At 41.1% G+C, this 17,804-nt stretch overlaps 1 protein-coding gene across 1 annotated transcript in view; it reads left to right on the top strand.

The window, feature by feature from the left end:
- The first annotated feature begins 1,687 nt into the window (after window positions 1–1,687).
- Window positions 1,688–17,804, top strand: part of GNE (glucosamine (UDP-N-acetyl)-2-epimerase/N-acetylmannosamine kinase) — an 89,154-nt gene continuing 73,037 nt past the window's right edge. The window contains exon 1 of the mRNA XM_075593604.1: window positions 1,688–1,995. Within this exon, the coding sequence (XP_075449719.1) occupies window positions 1,942–1,995 (54 nt within the window). The 5' untranslated portion in view covers window positions 1,688–1,941. The remainder of the gene's footprint in view (window positions 1,996–17,804) is intronic.

Genomic DNA, 17,804 nt, shown 5'->3' with positions numbered 1-17,804 from the left:
TTTCGGTTATACATATTAAGATTTTTCTCACTGCTCACTGAGACATAGGGTAATTGGACTCATATAAAGCAGGAGATGAGTGAAAAAGTGGTCATGGACAGTATAAGTTGAATGCTACAGTATATAAAAAGTTTTGGTCCTGTGCCTTTCTGGATCCACAAATATACTTTTACCAGTTCCCACCGTTCTTTAGAACCACCATTGTAACAGCTTTATTATTATTATAAACCCAGGTGCCTACTACTTTTTGAAGTGAAACTTCTTTAGCGGCACCTACCACATGAGGAAAATTCAGTGGTAGTAAATGGAGTTGATGGAGACGGAATCAGTGGTGACGGAAGTGACGTCACTGCTGACAGAAGAGGCCATCAGCAACATCAGTGTTGCCATTTTCTACCAGCAGGAGTCACCGGAGAGGAGGATGAACACACACACCACATCCTCTGCCAAACACCTCCCCCCAGTGAGCCGCCAAGCACACCCTCCCACCCAGTGAGTCACCGAGCACACACCCCTAGTGAGCTGCCGAGCACCCCTCCCCCTCACCCCCCCCCCCTCCCGCCCAGTGAGCCACCGAACACCCCCGTGTCCGGATACCTCCGCCGGGTAGCTGGCTCCGACAGAAGGCACCAGCAGCAGGACGTAGCTCCGCCAGGGGAGACAGTGGGGGGTTCTCCGGGCGGGGGACTCTGACAGACCCCCCCTCCCCGTGTCTTCATACCTCCGCATGGGGGGGAAGAGAGAGGGGGGCTGCTCCGGCAGAAGGCACCAGCACTCACAGCCCGGTCTGCAGCTCTGCTGGGGGGGGGGGAACTCCGACAGACCCCCCCACCTCCACCTGTCCGCAGGGGATGTGGAGTCAGGAGAGAGGGGGGGCAGGACCCTGCGAATAACACACACCACACAGAGAGAGACACAAACACACCACACAGAGAGAGAGACACACACTCACACACACACACAGTGACTCACACAAGGAATTCAGCTACGATAAATATAGAAGTGCAAATAGCTAAAACACGCATTCTAAGTCAAACTTCTTTGCGTTTTGGTACTGACTTTGTGTTTTGATTATTAATTAAAAACATCACCATTACAAATACAATTTATGTGACAAAACAGTGACAAAAGACAAAAGTTTCACTTAAAATGCGCGTGATCGCCAGACACACAACTTTTTTTTATATCCCTAACCTACAGTATCGCTATAATTTCCATTGCAATTCCAGAGATTTTGCACAATTTACTTTACAAAATGAGATGACAAGAGCTTTATAGTAGTGTCTAACAAATGTAATATTTCTTGAAATCAGTCACCTCAAAACTATTTTCTTCCAAAGCATATAAAAAAATAAAAAATAATATATATATATATATATAGATATATATATATATATATATATATATATATATATATATATATATATATATATATATATATATATATATATATATATATATACACATATACATATACATATATATATATATATAATGATGTGATTATGAGAGTGAATGCACCATTGTGTTAATGTGAATGTGTACATGCAAAAAGTCTTAGGTATGCACAGAGTCTACGGACCAGCTGTTTCACTGTAAAAGCCTGTTTTGCCATTTCCTACTGCTTTTTTTCTCCTCTGTCAGGGAGAAGCGCAATGAAATCATTCTGGAGGAGAGCTGCCTGTGAGTAGGCATGGGAGGGGGCTCCCCCACCGCTTTTAAAGCACGATGAGGAAACATGCACAATTCAGACTCCGATTTGCATTCGGGGGCGGAGCTTCCTCCTTGGTCAAGAATGGAATGCAGAAGCCAATCAAAAAAAAAAAAAAACTACATCTACATTAGTTAGAACTGCAGGCTGGATTTTTTTTTTATATAGTAGCAGGTTAGTACAGCCCAGACAAGAGAGAAACGGAGCCTTCACAAAGCCAGCTGATCGAGATGGGAAGTCATCTGCATCCTCGAGTTGGAGACGGCATTATACGGGGTCCTCATGTAAGTGAGATGTTGTCCTGTGTTTCTATTGTCTTTGTATCTAAGGCCTGTGGAGATTGGGGGATATATGGGCTATTTTGTAGCATAGTGTGCTGCATTACAATGTACTGTTTGACTGATATAGTGTTCATGCAGTACCTATTAGACCTACATTGTATGTTTAAATGCCACGTCCTTGTCTCTCTGTGGTGGTCTTTGCTGAAGGTTTATAGCAGGAAGGGTGTCTGTAAATGCAAGAAAGGTTTCTTTCCTGTTTTCTGACAGCAAGGCGAGACATGGATTGCTGTGCACTGACTCCCACCACAGCTCTGATTCACTTCTCTAGGGAGATCAACTTCCCTGCAAATGAAAATAAAGAGTCATGTACAAAGATTGTTGCAAATTGTAGTGTGTGGGTTTGCACAGTAAATCACGTTTAGCGTTTCTGTTATTTTGTATTGTTTGATAACAAATACTGAGTCTTTTTCTAAAAACATATACATATATTTAAATAAAAACAGGCACATATACTGTAGTAAAATATATATATATTGAGTTTGGGAAACATTATTTTTAACCTGCAGAAAATGTTTTATACAAACATGGGGGCCTGTTCACAAAGCAGTGATAAAATCAGTGCTTTTGCGCCCAACTATGCATTTTTTTTTACCACGCTTTAAAACATGAAGTCAAAAGCGGGATTTACTAACAAGTGAAGGCCATTTTATTAAAGCCGATAAAAATGCACTATTGTGTGACCTGGTTTTTGTATCAGTGCTATCGTACTATAAATTTTATAGCACGATAGCTGACAGACAAAAATGCAGCGGCATGGAGTTGCTACGTCTCCATGCATGGCTCTTACAGGCGATCGTACAGTAAAAATATTGATTTTGATAATATTGTACATGAGCAAGGGGTCTCCTGAGCTGAACCGCATTGATTTTAGCATCGGGGACCCCCTACTTCCCGAGATACAGGCCCCGTTATGGGGTGCCGGTATCCCCTGTGCTTTTAAATCTCCCGTGTCACGTGACTGTGGGATTGAAATCCTAACGGGGCCTGTATCCCAGGAAGTATGAGTCCCGAGGCTGAAACCAATGCGGATCAGCTCAGGAGACCCTCTGCTCATGTACACTAGTATCAAAACCCCAATAACCATTTTTAAAAATCATTACCGTAGCGGCTATCCACTATGGTAATGAAGCAGCTTTAATGTAATTTGTATTCATAGTGTGATTAAAGCCTCGGGGACCCCGTGCTTCCCGAGTTACAGGCCCTGGTATGGGGTGCCGGTATGTCCTCTAGTATTTAAATCCCACGATCACGTGACGCGGACGATTTAAAAATGGCGGCGATACCGGCACCCGATGACCCATACCGGGGGGCTTGTAACTCGGGAAGCAGGGGGTCCCTGAGGCAGAAATCAAAGCGGTTCTTCTCACGAGACCCCTGCTCCCGCACACTATTAATACATTTTACATTAAAGCCGCTTCATTACCCTAGCGGATAACCGCTAAGGCAATGAAGGGATTAAGGCACAATAGCAGGTTTATAGGGGGCAATTACCCCCAATAGACATTGCAATATGTACTACCCATCCATACACAACCCACCCACCCCCTGTGCCCCCAACAAACCCTATACTCCCCTAGCACACATAAAAACAGTTTTTTGTTTTCATGCACAGGAATGATACCAGAGGCCCTCGGGTGGTCCCCACGGGTATCCGGGGGTCACCGCTGACCTGTGGTACCAATACTGTGCCTAAAAAAAATAATATATGCATACATTCAAATAAATAAATTTCCCCCTCCCCGTATACATACAGCACAGTAATGGGCAAAATTACTATTATCCAGACATAGATAATAGCTCATTTGCCCATTATAAAATAAAATATTAGCCAGCCAGCTTAAATAAAGTAAATAAACTTTTCTACTTACCCCTGCCATCGTGAAGGGCATCCTCGACAGCATACTCCAGGTCTATGTCCTCCTATGCCAGGTACAATGCAAGAAAAAATACAATCTAATAGCCCCTAACCCCTTAATCACCTTAGCGGTTAATAACCGCGGTAGTAATTAACGGGTTAACCCACCCTACCCCGCTACCCACCCGGGAGGCCTAACCACCCACCCTGGGCCCACTATACCCACCCTCTACTCATTAATTGACAGTGGTACATCATACCCATATAATATGGGCATGATAAGCCACTATAGCAGTCAATGGTCACCCGAATAAAAAAGCATGAAGGTCAAAAATACACAATAATAAAAAATATACACAGGCACCTAAACACCCCAATTCAATAAATAAAAGCACCAGTCAACCAATTTAAATAAATAAAAGCACTAACCAACTAAAAACAATTAATTCATTTTAACCACTTGCCAACACATCAATTAAAACCAGTAGCCAACAAATGAAATAATTAATTAAAAACACTAAACAATTGGAAAATGAAATAAAAACAAGCCATCCAAATTACAAACAATTTAAGCCAAACAATAAACAGAAAAATAAAAAACAACAATCAATAGAAAAAAAGCTTTTGGCAAAAAATGCATTAGCTGTCACTGTATTGATCTGTACCCTAAATGGCCACAGATTAATACATTATCAGTCAATGGCCAATGAAAAACATAAAACTAAATAAATTCAATAAAAAAACCTGTAAAAATTACATACATTCACTATTTTTGTTACATTTAGAAGTGTTGACCCTCCGAATCACGGCGTATCAGGAAGCTCTTGTACCGCGACGTCATCAAAGTCAATACAACGCCATCCACCTTGATCCGGAACAGGTAACAAAATTCTTCTTTCTTTTATCTTCTATCACCATCTTCTTTTTTCATATATCATTATTTTTTTATCTTTTCTTTAATCTTCTATCTTCATCTGTCAAACCAAAACCCAATGGAAATCCAGAACAGGATGTTCTCTCGTCGTCTTCTTCCTTGTAAATGAGGTGTCCACGCCTTATATAGGGCATGTGACGTCACATTTTCAGGTCAGATGGTACAGCTCCAATCTGATTGGACACTGTATCATGTGCCCACCTCTTCTTCTTTTTATTTTTTTTAAGGATGTTACGTCATCTCCAAGGCAGGTACGTCACATCCTTAAAACCACATGGCTAAATCACATGGTATTACAGCCAATGGGATTGAAAACAATCCCATTGGTTGCTGTACCATGTGATAGGTTACATTAGTTCAAAAGTATGTGACATCACTTTAAGGGATGACATCATATCCTTTTGCACTAATGTAACCTATCACATGATACAGCAACCAATGGGATTGTCTTCAATCCCATTGGTTGAAATACCATGTGATATAGCCATGTGGTTTTAAGGATGTGACGTACCTCCCTTGGAGATGACGTCACATCCTTAACAAAAAAAAGGAGACGGGCACATGATACAGCGTCCAATCAGATTGGAGCTGTACCATCTGACCTAAAAATGTGACATCACAGGCCCTATATAAGGCCTGGATGCCTCATTTAACAGAGAAGACGACGAGAGAACATCCTGTTCTGGATTTACCATTGGGTTTTGGATTGATGGATGAAGATAAAAGATTAAAGAAAATAAAAAAATAATGACAGATGAAGAAAGAAGACAGTGATAGAAAATAAAAGAGAGAATAATTTTGTTACCTGTTCCGGATCTTCAAGGTGGATGGCGTTGGATTGACTTTGATGACGTATGAGAGCTTGAAGAATCACCGGTATTTGGAGGGTCAACGCTTCTAAAGGTAAGAAAAATATTGAATGCATGTAATTGTATTTTTACAAGTTTTTTAATTGTATTTTTTTATTTTTATGTTTTTCATTGCTCATTGACTGATAATGTATTAATCTGTCACCGTTTAGGGTAAAGATCAATACAGTGACAGGCAATTCATTTTTTGGCAAATGCTTTTTTTCTATTGATGTTTTTTTTTCTGTTTATTGTTTGGCTTAAATTGTTTGTAATTTGGATGGCTTGTTTTAAAATTGTCCGATTTGTTTAGCGTTTTTAATTAATTATTTATTTTTTGGCTACTGGTTTTAATTGATGTGTTGGCAAGTGGTTTTATTAATTAATTGATTTGTTGGCTAGTGGTTAAAATAATTTTTTTTTGTTGGTTATTGCTTTTATTTATTCAATTGATTGGTTGGATAGTGCTTTTATGGAATTCGTTGGATAGTGCTTTTATTTATTGAATTGGGGTGTTTAGGTACTTGTGTATATCTTTTATTATTGTGTATTTTTGGCATTCGTGCTTTTTTTATTAGGGTGACAATTGAGTGATATAGTGGCTTATCATGCCCATGTTATATGGGTATGACATACCACTATGCCAATCAATGGGTACAGGGTGGGTATATGGTCCCGGGGTGGGTGGTTAGGCCTCCTGGGTGGGTAGCGGGGGAGGGTGGGTTAACCCCTTAATTACTATAGTGTTTATTAACTGCTAAGGTGATTTAAGGGGTTAGGGGCCATTAGATTGTATTTTTTCATGTATTGTTGCTGCCACAGGAGGACATGGACCTGGAGTATGCTGACAAGGATGCCCTTCATGATGGCAGGTGTAAGTAGAAAGGTTTATATACTCTGGCTGGCTAATGTTTTATTTTATAATGGGCAAATGAGCTATTATCCATATCTGGATATAATTTTTTTTGCCTATCGTGCAATTTTTATTTTACAGACTGTTTATTGGTGATAAAAAGCCATTCTAGCGTGATACTGCCCTGTTATCACTGCTTTGTGAATCGCCAAGCAGGCAGTATCGCACTATAAGGGCATTTATGGCACTTACAACCACTTACCACTGCTTTGTGAATAGGCCCCATTGTATCTATAATATTGTAATGTAATGGTATCACTTAGATTGTAAGTTCTTCAGCACAGGAACTCCTTTTCCTACTATTGGATGGCCCTCCGCCGCCTTAAACTCAACATGGCTAAAACAGAGCTCCTCATACTTCCTCCCAAACCTGGCCCTACTACCTCCTTCCACATTACTGTTGGAACTACGATCATTCACCCAGTAGCCCAAGCACGCTGCCTAGAGGTCACACTCGACTCCTCTCTCACATTCGCCCCTCACATTCAAAACATTTCTAAAACTTGTCGCTTTTTCCTCCGCAACATAACAAAGATACGCCCTTTCCTCTGTTGCTAGACTGCTAAAACTCTAACTCAGGCCCTCATTCTCTCACGTCTTGATTACTGTAACCTCCTGCTGTCCGGCCTTCCTGCCTCTCACCTGTTTCCCCTACAATCTATCCTAAATGCTGCTGCCAGAATCACTCTACTCTTTCCTAGATCTGTCTCAGCATCTCCCCTCATGAAATCCCTCTTCTGGCTTCCGATCAAATCCCGCATCTCACACTCCATTCTTCTCCTCACTTTTAAAGCTTTACACTCTTCTGCCCCTCCTTACATCTCAGCCCTAATTTCTCGCTATGCACCATCCCGACTCTTGCGTTCTGCTCAAGGATGTCTTCTTTCTACCCCCTTTGTATCTAAAGCCCTCTCCCGCCTTAAACCTTTTTCACTGACTGCCCCACACCTCTGGAATGCCCTTCCCCTCAGTACCCGACTAGCACCCTCTCTATCCACCTTTAAGACCCACCTTAAGACACACTTTCTTAAAGAAGCATATGAATAGCACTGTGAATATTCTGAACACATGATACATAAAGCTTGGCCCCCTGCAGATGCACTTACCAAAACTCCTACTGTCCTACTGTCTCTGTACGTTCTCCCTACCTACCAATTAGACTGTAAGCTCCTCGGGGCAAGGACTCCTCTTCCTAAATGTTACGTTTATGTCTAAAGCACTTATTCCCATGATCTTTTATTTATATTATCTGTTATTTATTTGATTACCACATATATTACTACTGTGAAGCGCTATGTACATTAATGGCGCTATATAAATAAAGACATACAATACAATACTATTTTATGTCTGAAGCACTTATTCCCATTGTATTATAATATTATGCCACGTGTATTTTAAAGCGCCATATAAATAAAGATATAAATAAAGATATAAATATATATAAACATATACTCCATGTACTTCCCTAATGAAGGGTCCTGAGTTGACCCTGAAACTTTGGATCTTTGTCTAATGCACTTTTATTTACCTCTTTGACTTGCGTGCTGTGTCTTGTTCCTTGCTCTCTGTAATTGGGACCTCTTTCATATTGTCATATTTTATATATGTCTCACTCAATCCCCATGAAAATGTGCACAATTGTAGGTCTGTTATGTAGTTTAACACTATATAAGATGCACAATGTAGATAATCAACTGATGTTAACTAAATTAATGCCACTGTCAGCAGCATAGCATAGCCCGGGCAAAGTCCGGGGGCCACGCTCTTAGGGGCCCGCTCTTCTCCTCCCCTCCCCCCCTGTTGCTGGCCCCATCACTTCAGATAGAGACAGGTGCGGGGAGATGGTATGCAGTGGCGGCCCCTGGCATTAAACAGAAGATTAGCTGGCAAATGAATCAGCAGTTGTTACACAGGCAGAGCCGGGCGGCAGGGGAGGAGCGCACTCTAGCAGTCTGATCCAGAAGTCTTTATTACTTCTGGTGTCTGCTGCTAGAGTGCGCTCCTCCCCTGATGTCCTGTTCTGCCCGTGTAACAACTGCTGATTCCGCTGCCAGCTAATCTTCTGTTTAATGCCAGGGGCCGCCACTGCATACCATCTCCCTGCACCTGTCTCTATTACAAGTAATAATGGAGGAGGGGGAGGGGGAGATATGATGATGATGATGATGATGATGATGATGATGAGGGGGAGAGATAAGGAGGAGGGGGAGAGCTGATGTTGGTGATGAGGTGGAAAGCTGATGATGAGGAGGGATGATAATGAGGAGAGATGATTAGGGAGAGGATGTGGGAGGGAGAAAAAAATTGCAGTCAGTATTAATATTAATGGGGCCCTGAAAAAAAATTTGCCTGGGGGTCCGCGCTTGCCTGGTACACCACTGGTCACTGTATTACATCAATAAGTACCAAATACACTGCGGTAGGTTCATGTTCATTAGCTCATAAATGTGTTAAAACTTTTGTAATCTGAAACACTAAGATTACTATAACATTTGAGTTCAATGTACGTGTTCAAAGTGTGTGTTCAAAATGTCCTGCTTCTGCTGAAACGCACGAAGACGAGAATGTCACGAGAGCTTGCGACAGGCTGTAATTGACACCAAAACTATATATAAATATATATACCTGGGTTTGAACTGGGACGAGACTTAAGATCTAATAAAGTGATTTTATTCCTTGATAAAGGTGAACACAGCAAATGTGTACAAATAACAGGCAAAATATAGACACTTACTTAAAAGATGAAAATAATGAAAACAGTCCCAGCTGGACTGGCAGTTTCATGCAGCAATCAGCCCAAGACATTGCATGGCATTTCTTCTCAGCAATCAAGATGGTAAAGCACAACAGGCCTGATGACATGCAGGCCTGAAGATCATTTGCATGCAGAACAATGGACAACATGAACAACTTGGATAAAAGGGTGACTTTGACTTATATATAATTTCAAGCCTGGTATCCCAGTTTGCTGCTCCGTGCCGTCTAGCAAACGTCCCTTTCAAGCTTTTGAAGCTCGGTTTGGACTTCCAGGTTTCCAGTGTAAAAAGTTACACTTACTCTGGTTAATTTCCTTTTGGTCAGTTTGGGCCAAGCATAAGCAATTAGCAACTTAGCCTTTGATGACTAAGTATGCAAATTCTCCTTTCCTGCTCATCACAACAGGGGTTCCTCAGAACTCAACCACAGTTCCATATTTACTGCAAATCATTGCATAACTTGAGTTCAGTAAAACATACAGTCAGGTGAGATATATTACTGCATTCTGTGACACCTGACGTTCGTAGAGAGACCCAACATTACATTGTAATATGAAAATTAATAGAGATATTAATATCTGGCATTTAGCCGCAGTTACATATACAATGTTTAGACTCAAAAGATCGGCTGACTCCCGCCAATACACGTATGTAATTCTTAGCCGGTTCAGCCAAGGACATCTCATAATATTCTTATATTTATTAAAGTTACTCACTTTTGATATCCTGTTGGGGGTAGCCCCCCCCCCCTGGCCCCATCAATAAAACCTTTTGAAGTAGGCTTGGGCTTCTCGCATAAACAATACCCCTGTGAAGCCAGGCTCAAGTCTAGCAGGATATCCTATTTAGCATCCAACTGGCCAATTCACACCTCCGTTTTGGATATGCATTACAAAGGCAGGCAGAGGTTATTAGCATTTGCCCACCATTAGCATTCTGCCTGTATATTTCAAAAACTGCAAAAAGTCACTTTATCAAAAATATATGTTTCTCTTATGACAACTTTATATTTTTAATATGTGTGTACTTGGGGGGTGACCCGGAGGCTGTACCCCAAGGCTCAGGGTCCTGGCTTACTCAGTTACCAAATTACCAGTTTTCAGGTAACTGTTTATTCAGCACTGCATATAAGATTAACCCCTTAAGTCCCAGTGGGTGGGTTATGCAGACCCTGATCCAGCAACAACATCATTTACACAGGGGAATAAGCATTATCATGTTATTTAACAAGGGTTAAGTCACAGTTCTGGGCCTCAGCCCAGTTAACCCCTTGTCTCCCTGGCGAGGTTAGAGGGGGGCCCTTGGGGAGTAACCCCGTTAATCCCGGGCCAAACCCTCACTATCGTCACAGAGAATACCACTGATTACATAAATCAATAACGTGTTAATCTAGCTGCTCCCATTTCTGAATAAAGCGTTGTTTTAATCATTTGTTTTTTCAGTCCTCCTAGCGACCATTGCTTATAAGGAAACATTTTTTGTAAGCGTTTTGGACCATAATTCTTGCCCTGTCTCACGCACTTTATATTGTGCTTATCTTTGGCTAAACACCATTTTGTGACTATGCACATGATTAGGTCTTCATGCCATCCCCAATTCCAAAGACTATTGATTAGATTATCAAATAATTTATAAACACTGATTCACATAGATTGTAAGCTCCACGGGGCAGGGACCTGTGCCTGCAAAATGTCTCTGTAAAGCACTGCGTAAAACTAACAGCGCTATACAAGAACATTTTACAACTTGATAAAGTGCAGTGTGCGTGAAACGCGCAGGTTTACCTCTCTTGTAATCACATGTGATCCAATAAATATTTTTTTTATGGAAGTCCCCTATGGATAATTGATTTTTATATCTTGCTGTGTACTGGTGGTGCTCCGCAGCTGTACTCCTCCTCCCCTAATATCAAATAATTCTTAGATGTAATAATCTACTGGGACAAACCTATATTTGAGTGATTTTTCAGAAAAATATGCTGAAAAATAAAAGGCCCTCCATTTTTTTTCTGACGTGTGTGTGTGTGTGTGTGTATAATCTCATGAGAAATATAATCTCACGAGTTATATTTTTCCCACAGAACACCAGATTTACAGAAGAAACTCCATTGCTGGAATGGAAAAAATGTCCATGCAGAACTAAAGTAAAACATTGACATACTCTCCTCATGTGTGATATTTGAATAAACTTAAGGTTACAAAACAAAAGTCTGTTTGTGTAGAAAGTACTATATGTACGCTTTCGAACATTTGACAAAGACCTGAGATGCAATGTATCAGTCTTCTGACTGCAAAACTGGTGCAAATGGAATTTGTATCTTTGCTAATCCTGGTGATCTTTTTATAATTTCATAAACCTTAAAATAAAAATACTACATGCCCCCTTCCTTCTTTTTTTTTTTTGGTATATGTAAACATTTGACAATGTATAATTGTACATTCTTACCTAAAATGGCAATTGTTTGGTGCAAATCTGTAAAAATCCTGATTGTGTGCCTAACATAAAGGCTGCCTTTCAGTTTCAATCAATGCTTCAGTCAGTGTAACTCTGCAGCTACAATGTGTCCTGATATTACTAAGGTAACATTATCTATTGTTACAGTTTATAGCTCAAACAGCTGGGAATATTGGCAACAAATTATCCCAAACTGGAAAGTGTTGCAAAGATGTTGCACTGCTGGGGGGGGGGGCTAAAACCTGCTATAGAAATCAAAGTATGCTTTTTACAACTCATTGAAAAATTGCATTAAGAGTTGAATAAAAAAAATAAGAAAAACAGGCACTTTTATCTAATATTACAGAACTGATTGATTTAAAAAAAAAAAACATAAGATTTAACATGCATTTTCGCTTTAGTTACTGTTAGTTTACTGTTGGGAGGCGGAAATCAGAATATTTGTATTTAGTATTTTCTTCCGGTACAGAATAACCATACTATTAATTGGGAGCGGGAGGGTGGGAAATATAAAGAGAATCTGAACGTTAAAACATTTATGCGAAAGTTGAGCAGCAGCAATACTCCAGACTGTGTCTCGCTCTCACTAACATAAACTATGTTATAAATAGAATGGAGTCTCATCGCAGTCTAGACTTAATTGGACTAAATAAACAGTGTTAATGAAAGAGACATGACTTAATTATCACTACACCCACATTCTTCCTTTAACATCATAATGGAATGAAAACTTAAATCTGAGTGGAACTTGTATGGATCCAATTATATTTGACAAAGTTTGCCATTAATAATAATAATAAGTACCCAAAGTGACATTCCAGTTATGTCAATGTGACAGTCTGGGAGTCTATTTATTAAAGTCTCCTGGCGGCAAAACTAGTGCACAAAATAGCACCTTATTTATCAAAGAAAAGGAATTCCATTAAAATCAATATGATTTTTTCTTTAATAAATCTAGTGCAATTTTCCCCCCAGCAAATACAGTAATGTATTGAAAACAGATAATAGCTGCTCGCACTTACAACAAGGTAAGATATGACGAGTTCCACAATAGACCAAAAACGATTCAAAGAAGGCTGCAGGGGCCACGCACTCAGCTGTCCCCAGCAACTATGCAATTCCTGTAGCATCAGTTACGGTAGCATGATGATGTAGCTGTGTTTGATGATGCCCAGTGTGTTGTGTAGCTTGATATATCGATTCCCTTAATGACAAGCAGAAAAAGGCTTAACCGTGATGGTCACAAATCTGCCACTTGGTGGCAATTACCTGACTTTTCATTTTTATCAGGGCAGCCTAAAACATTACCTGTAGGCTGCAGTGCCTCTTATTTACGTTAGACTGGTGTGTAACTAGAGATGGGCGAACTTGACTGATTCCGATTTGGGGATTTTCCCGGCCTTCTCAGACCAAATCCGATCCGCACGCTGAAATACGAACTTGGATTCCAGCAAATTTAGCCCATGCGGATTCGTGTTTATATCAAATCCGATATCTGATTTTGCTGATTTTCGGATTCAGATTGTGTTTGCAGGATCAAATTCTGAATCCGCCTTTTTGAGACAAATCCGCTGCTCAAAGGAACTGACCAAATAGCGTTGAATTCGATTTTAGGTGGAAAATTTGTTCATCTCTGTGTAACACTATTGCAACCGTAACACTTTTTCTGCCAGGTGGACCTGCAAATCATTGCAATGCTAATTATCTTGAACAAAAGCAGAAATATACAGGGGGACTCATGTTAAAATATTTACATCTTACAGTGAAATCATCCAGCAGTTTATGTATTCTGCGGCGATTGCCAGGATGAGGGGCAGACGGGAACCGGAGCGGAGGTTGCCGGGGACGTGAGCGGCTTGTAGTCAGGGGCGCGTCGCTAGGGCTCTCGGCGGCTCCCCGGGCAGGGCGCCGCCATTCCTTATGTGGTTGCGCATGCGCAGGGAGTCCCTGCATGCGGCGGCAAGCCAGGGACATTGCTCATGCGCAGTGATAGCGCGCGAGAGACAGCCAGTTAGCAGAGGGCTCTTGGAAGGGACTACAAGTCCCATGAGCCTCAGCAGCGCCCGATGTGACGCCAGGGAGCCAATAGGGCTGAAGGATTGCCCTGGAGACGCAGATAGATACATTTCATGGGCTTGGAGCTCGTGGAGCAGTTGGCGTCAGGAGAAGCTAGGGGAAGGAGGTAGGGTGCAGGAGTCAGTGACTCCCTGCATTAGGCCAGCAGCCCCCAAGGCCCCAACTAGCCCTGAGTCACCCATTAGTGTGAGTTGTGTCAGAGACAGCCCCCAGGTTAGGGACCCTGCCACTTACTATCTAGAGTCAGTTAGGGGCCCAGCAGACGCTGCGCGTCCGTCCAGAGGTTTGGGCTCAGATCTTCGCTGTTGCTGCATCAGTCATCCGGGTGGGATCGCCCCGGATGGTAGTTCCTGTGTAAAGTCGACATCAGGATCCTTTGTGAAGATCCTTGCCAGGCCCGGGCACCGGAGTGCCCGGCAGGTAATCTACAAGTGCACCAACGAGTCATATCACATTCACAAGGGACACAGTGGCTACGCAGTCACACATATCTCTCTCACTTGAGGGTGGGGTAATACTGTGTGGGGTTACTGGACACTGGGTGGGATCATCCGGTGGAGGTGGAGGTAGCGTCCTGCGAGACGCAGTAGTTAGTGTCTCCTCTAGGGAGGGACACCTGTTATTATATGCAAAAGCACGTTTCCTATTCTCACAAGTAAAGTCATTGGTTGTTTTACATACTGTGTGTGGAGTGATATATATAGTGTCCTGCGAGGAACCACTCCCCCTCTGGTGGGAGCCATCGCAGGTGGAGGCGCTGCACCAAGTACGAGGTTATTCATATTGTCATATGTGCCGCAGGCTCTCCGTGGCGGAGGCTTAGGCCTCCTGTGAGCCTAACAGGTAAAGCACCACGCTGGGTAATGCATATAGATCCCCTCATATACACCCTATCTGCGATTTCCTCCGACAGGAAATAGTTACGATTCGCAGATATTTCTAAGTTATTAAAATATGTGTGCACATTTCCTTTTAAGTATTTTGTTGAAGAGAATTAATTGATTGAGGCAACAGGTAGTGCCGAGTAAAGATGAACATCTTCCATCATTAATCGCTATAAACATCCGTCCGATGAATCATGCCTTATATGTTATTGGCGTACACCAACAATCTCAATTAAAATATTTGCGACTCCCAAATCCCATAATAGACAGGCAGAACCTCTTCTAAAGTGCATCCTGGGATAATGAGCAGGCAGGAGGGGCAGCTATTCTTTTCACAAACCACCAGACGTGCCAATTCAGCGTATAATAGGTGAAATTAGAGGGTTTTTTCTAAAAGGTCACTTTCATCTTTTGAGTCGCGGGTTGTCGTTGTAAGGGCTTATTTTATTCGAGTCGCTTATTTAGGTGTGATGCTATTATGGAGCCGCCCCAGCTGTGTGCTACTACTTATTACTGCTGCAATGATTCCGCCAGTCAAGCTCCCGTAATAAACTGTGAGTAGGGTTGCCAGGTGACTTCTCCAAAAATACTGGACTTAATGGTTAAAGGTGTGACGTGCTGGAGATACACACACATGCACACCCCTCTCCGCTCTATGCTGTTTCCTCTTCTCCTTGGCCCCACCCCCAGGCTCCTGACACCCCCTGATTGGATTTGGAGCAGCCAAGCAGGATGGAGGAAGTTGCCCAGCCCCCTAGCAATAGCCCTGCTCAGGGAAATACCACGGCCCCCAAGCCGGTCAGGTCACTACATCCAGAGACGTACTGTAATAACAGACACATACATGTCCAGTATTACCTCTAATTGAAGTGAAACTTCTTACATACCAATGGCACATTCAAAAATGTCATTGGTGCAAACAAAAAACTCCTTCATGCAAACAAATAACTGTTGCGGAAGTAAGGGGCTGCGCATGCGCGGAAACGAGCCACGCATACGCAGAAAAAGGACCATAAAATGGTCCAACGAAGGCCGAGTATGTGCAGATAAAGTCTGCATTGGCTGTGTATGCGGTATGGGCAACCATGTAGTTGTGCATGCGCATAAGTCGTCCGTTCTCGTGCATGCACATAATCATGGCGTGCCGTCATGATGCGCATGTGCTGAAGTGGGCGTTTCATCGCACATGCACAGCCGTCGCTGCTCGCATGTGCAGACATGGCCAAAGCCGCGATCCTGCGCAGAGACCTTTACTACCATTTTAATATTAAATAATGTAAATAAAACATGTTCATATTTAAAAACAACACATTTGACATGTTAGATTGTAGTGTAGGCTTCACATGGGTACAATTAAAGTATCGGCCAAACCACTACTAGTGTTAATGTAACATTTTCATTTTAATATATTATTATGTTCTGAATATATATATATATTTTTTGTTTTAATATATATATATATATTTTTTTTGAGAGAGAGAGAGAGAGAGAGAGAGAAAGAGAGAGAGAGAGAGAGAGAGAGAGAGAGAGATAGAGATAGAGATATTCAGCCAAGGGGGCCTTCTTCCCGGAGTGGAAGAAGGCCCCCTTGGCTGAAACGCGTAGAGTGTTCACTGATGGCAGTATACATGATTTCTACAGCGTGACCTTTGCTTCATGATGCAACTCCTGTGGACGATATGAGAGACTGCAATCTATGTTGGAATTACTCTCCCTTGGACTGACTGATTATTGCTGCACAGGGTTTGAGTACTTTTCATCTTATTTTCCCGTGTCTCCCCCTTGGTTTAAGATATATTATTTTTTCTTATGTTCACTATTGTGTATATAAGTTTATTCATTGTATATACTTAATTATTTTTTCTTTTGGGTTTAGTTATATTATTTGTAGCTAGGATCCTTAGGGGGTGTTGTAATCCTTTAGCTCATTTGTATGACCTCATATTTTTGAGAGGTATATTATTTGATACATTTAAGCTCTTGGTTTTACTTTCAGCGATATTAAATGTATTATTTTTCTAGTCACAGCTTTTTTATTTTTGTTATGCTGCCTATGTTTTTAATGTTAGTGTGTCTTATTGCTCGTTATTAAAATCCTTTCCTTTTTCTATTTTGACTTAGAATCCTATTTTTTTCTTTATATTAGATTAGTTATTCTGTGGTATATTTAGAGTGCTATTTTGGGGATTGTCTCAGTCTTTTTGTGTGTTATATATATTTCTCTTTCCCCCAGCACCACCAGTGTTTCCCTAGTTATTTAGTCACAGGCTATCCTGTTTAGAAATTGTTTTTTCTCAGGATTCTCTGTATTAATTTTTGGGTCTGGCTTAACCACTTATTTATATAGTGTGAGCAATTGCCTTTTTGTGTGTGTGTCATATATATATATACCTCAGGGGGTCCAATTTTGGAGGACCGAAACGTTGGGTTTCTTGATGTACCACTAATTTCACCAATACACTTTGTGAAGTTTTCTACAATTGAGTGCTGTCTCTTGCTTTACCAGACCTTGGAACGGTAACGTACGTCTATATTATCCATATGGGGCAAGCATCTACAGCCTATCAGCACCTAAGGAGTGCCAACTGTTCTTTTTGACTATATATATATATATATATATATATATGTATATATATATATATATATATATATATATATATATATATGATATCTTTTGAATAATACAGGTATTATACAGGTTAATAAAAGCTTCAATTTTATTATTTTAATATTATTATTTTTTTCAATTGTATTTATTTGAATATTATTATTTTCGAACTGTTCACACCATTGTATTTATTAGTAACTAAAAAAAAATCTACCAAAGCATTTGTTTTCCTGGAAGAAAGCAGGGATTACAGTCACTTCTGATTTTACTACAGTACACTGGTGTGAGAGTTCTAAGGCTGATCTATGCTAATAGTGAGCACTTAGAAGTCATTGCAAAAAAAACCCACAAAAACAGTAAACCACTGTAATGAGCAAAAGAGTAGAGGAGCTTGATAAGCTACTTATAGTAAAAGGATTAC

Source organism: Ascaphus truei, chromosome 1 (genome assembly GCF_040206685.1).
Source record: "Ascaphus truei isolate aAscTru1 chromosome 1, aAscTru1.hap1, whole genome shotgun sequence".
In the NCBI taxonomy this organism is placed as follows: Eukaryota; Metazoa; Chordata; class Amphibia; order Anura; family Ascaphidae; genus Ascaphus; species Ascaphus truei.
Note: the sequence above shows the minus strand (reverse complement) of the source record. Positions and strands in the feature narration are given on the sequence as shown.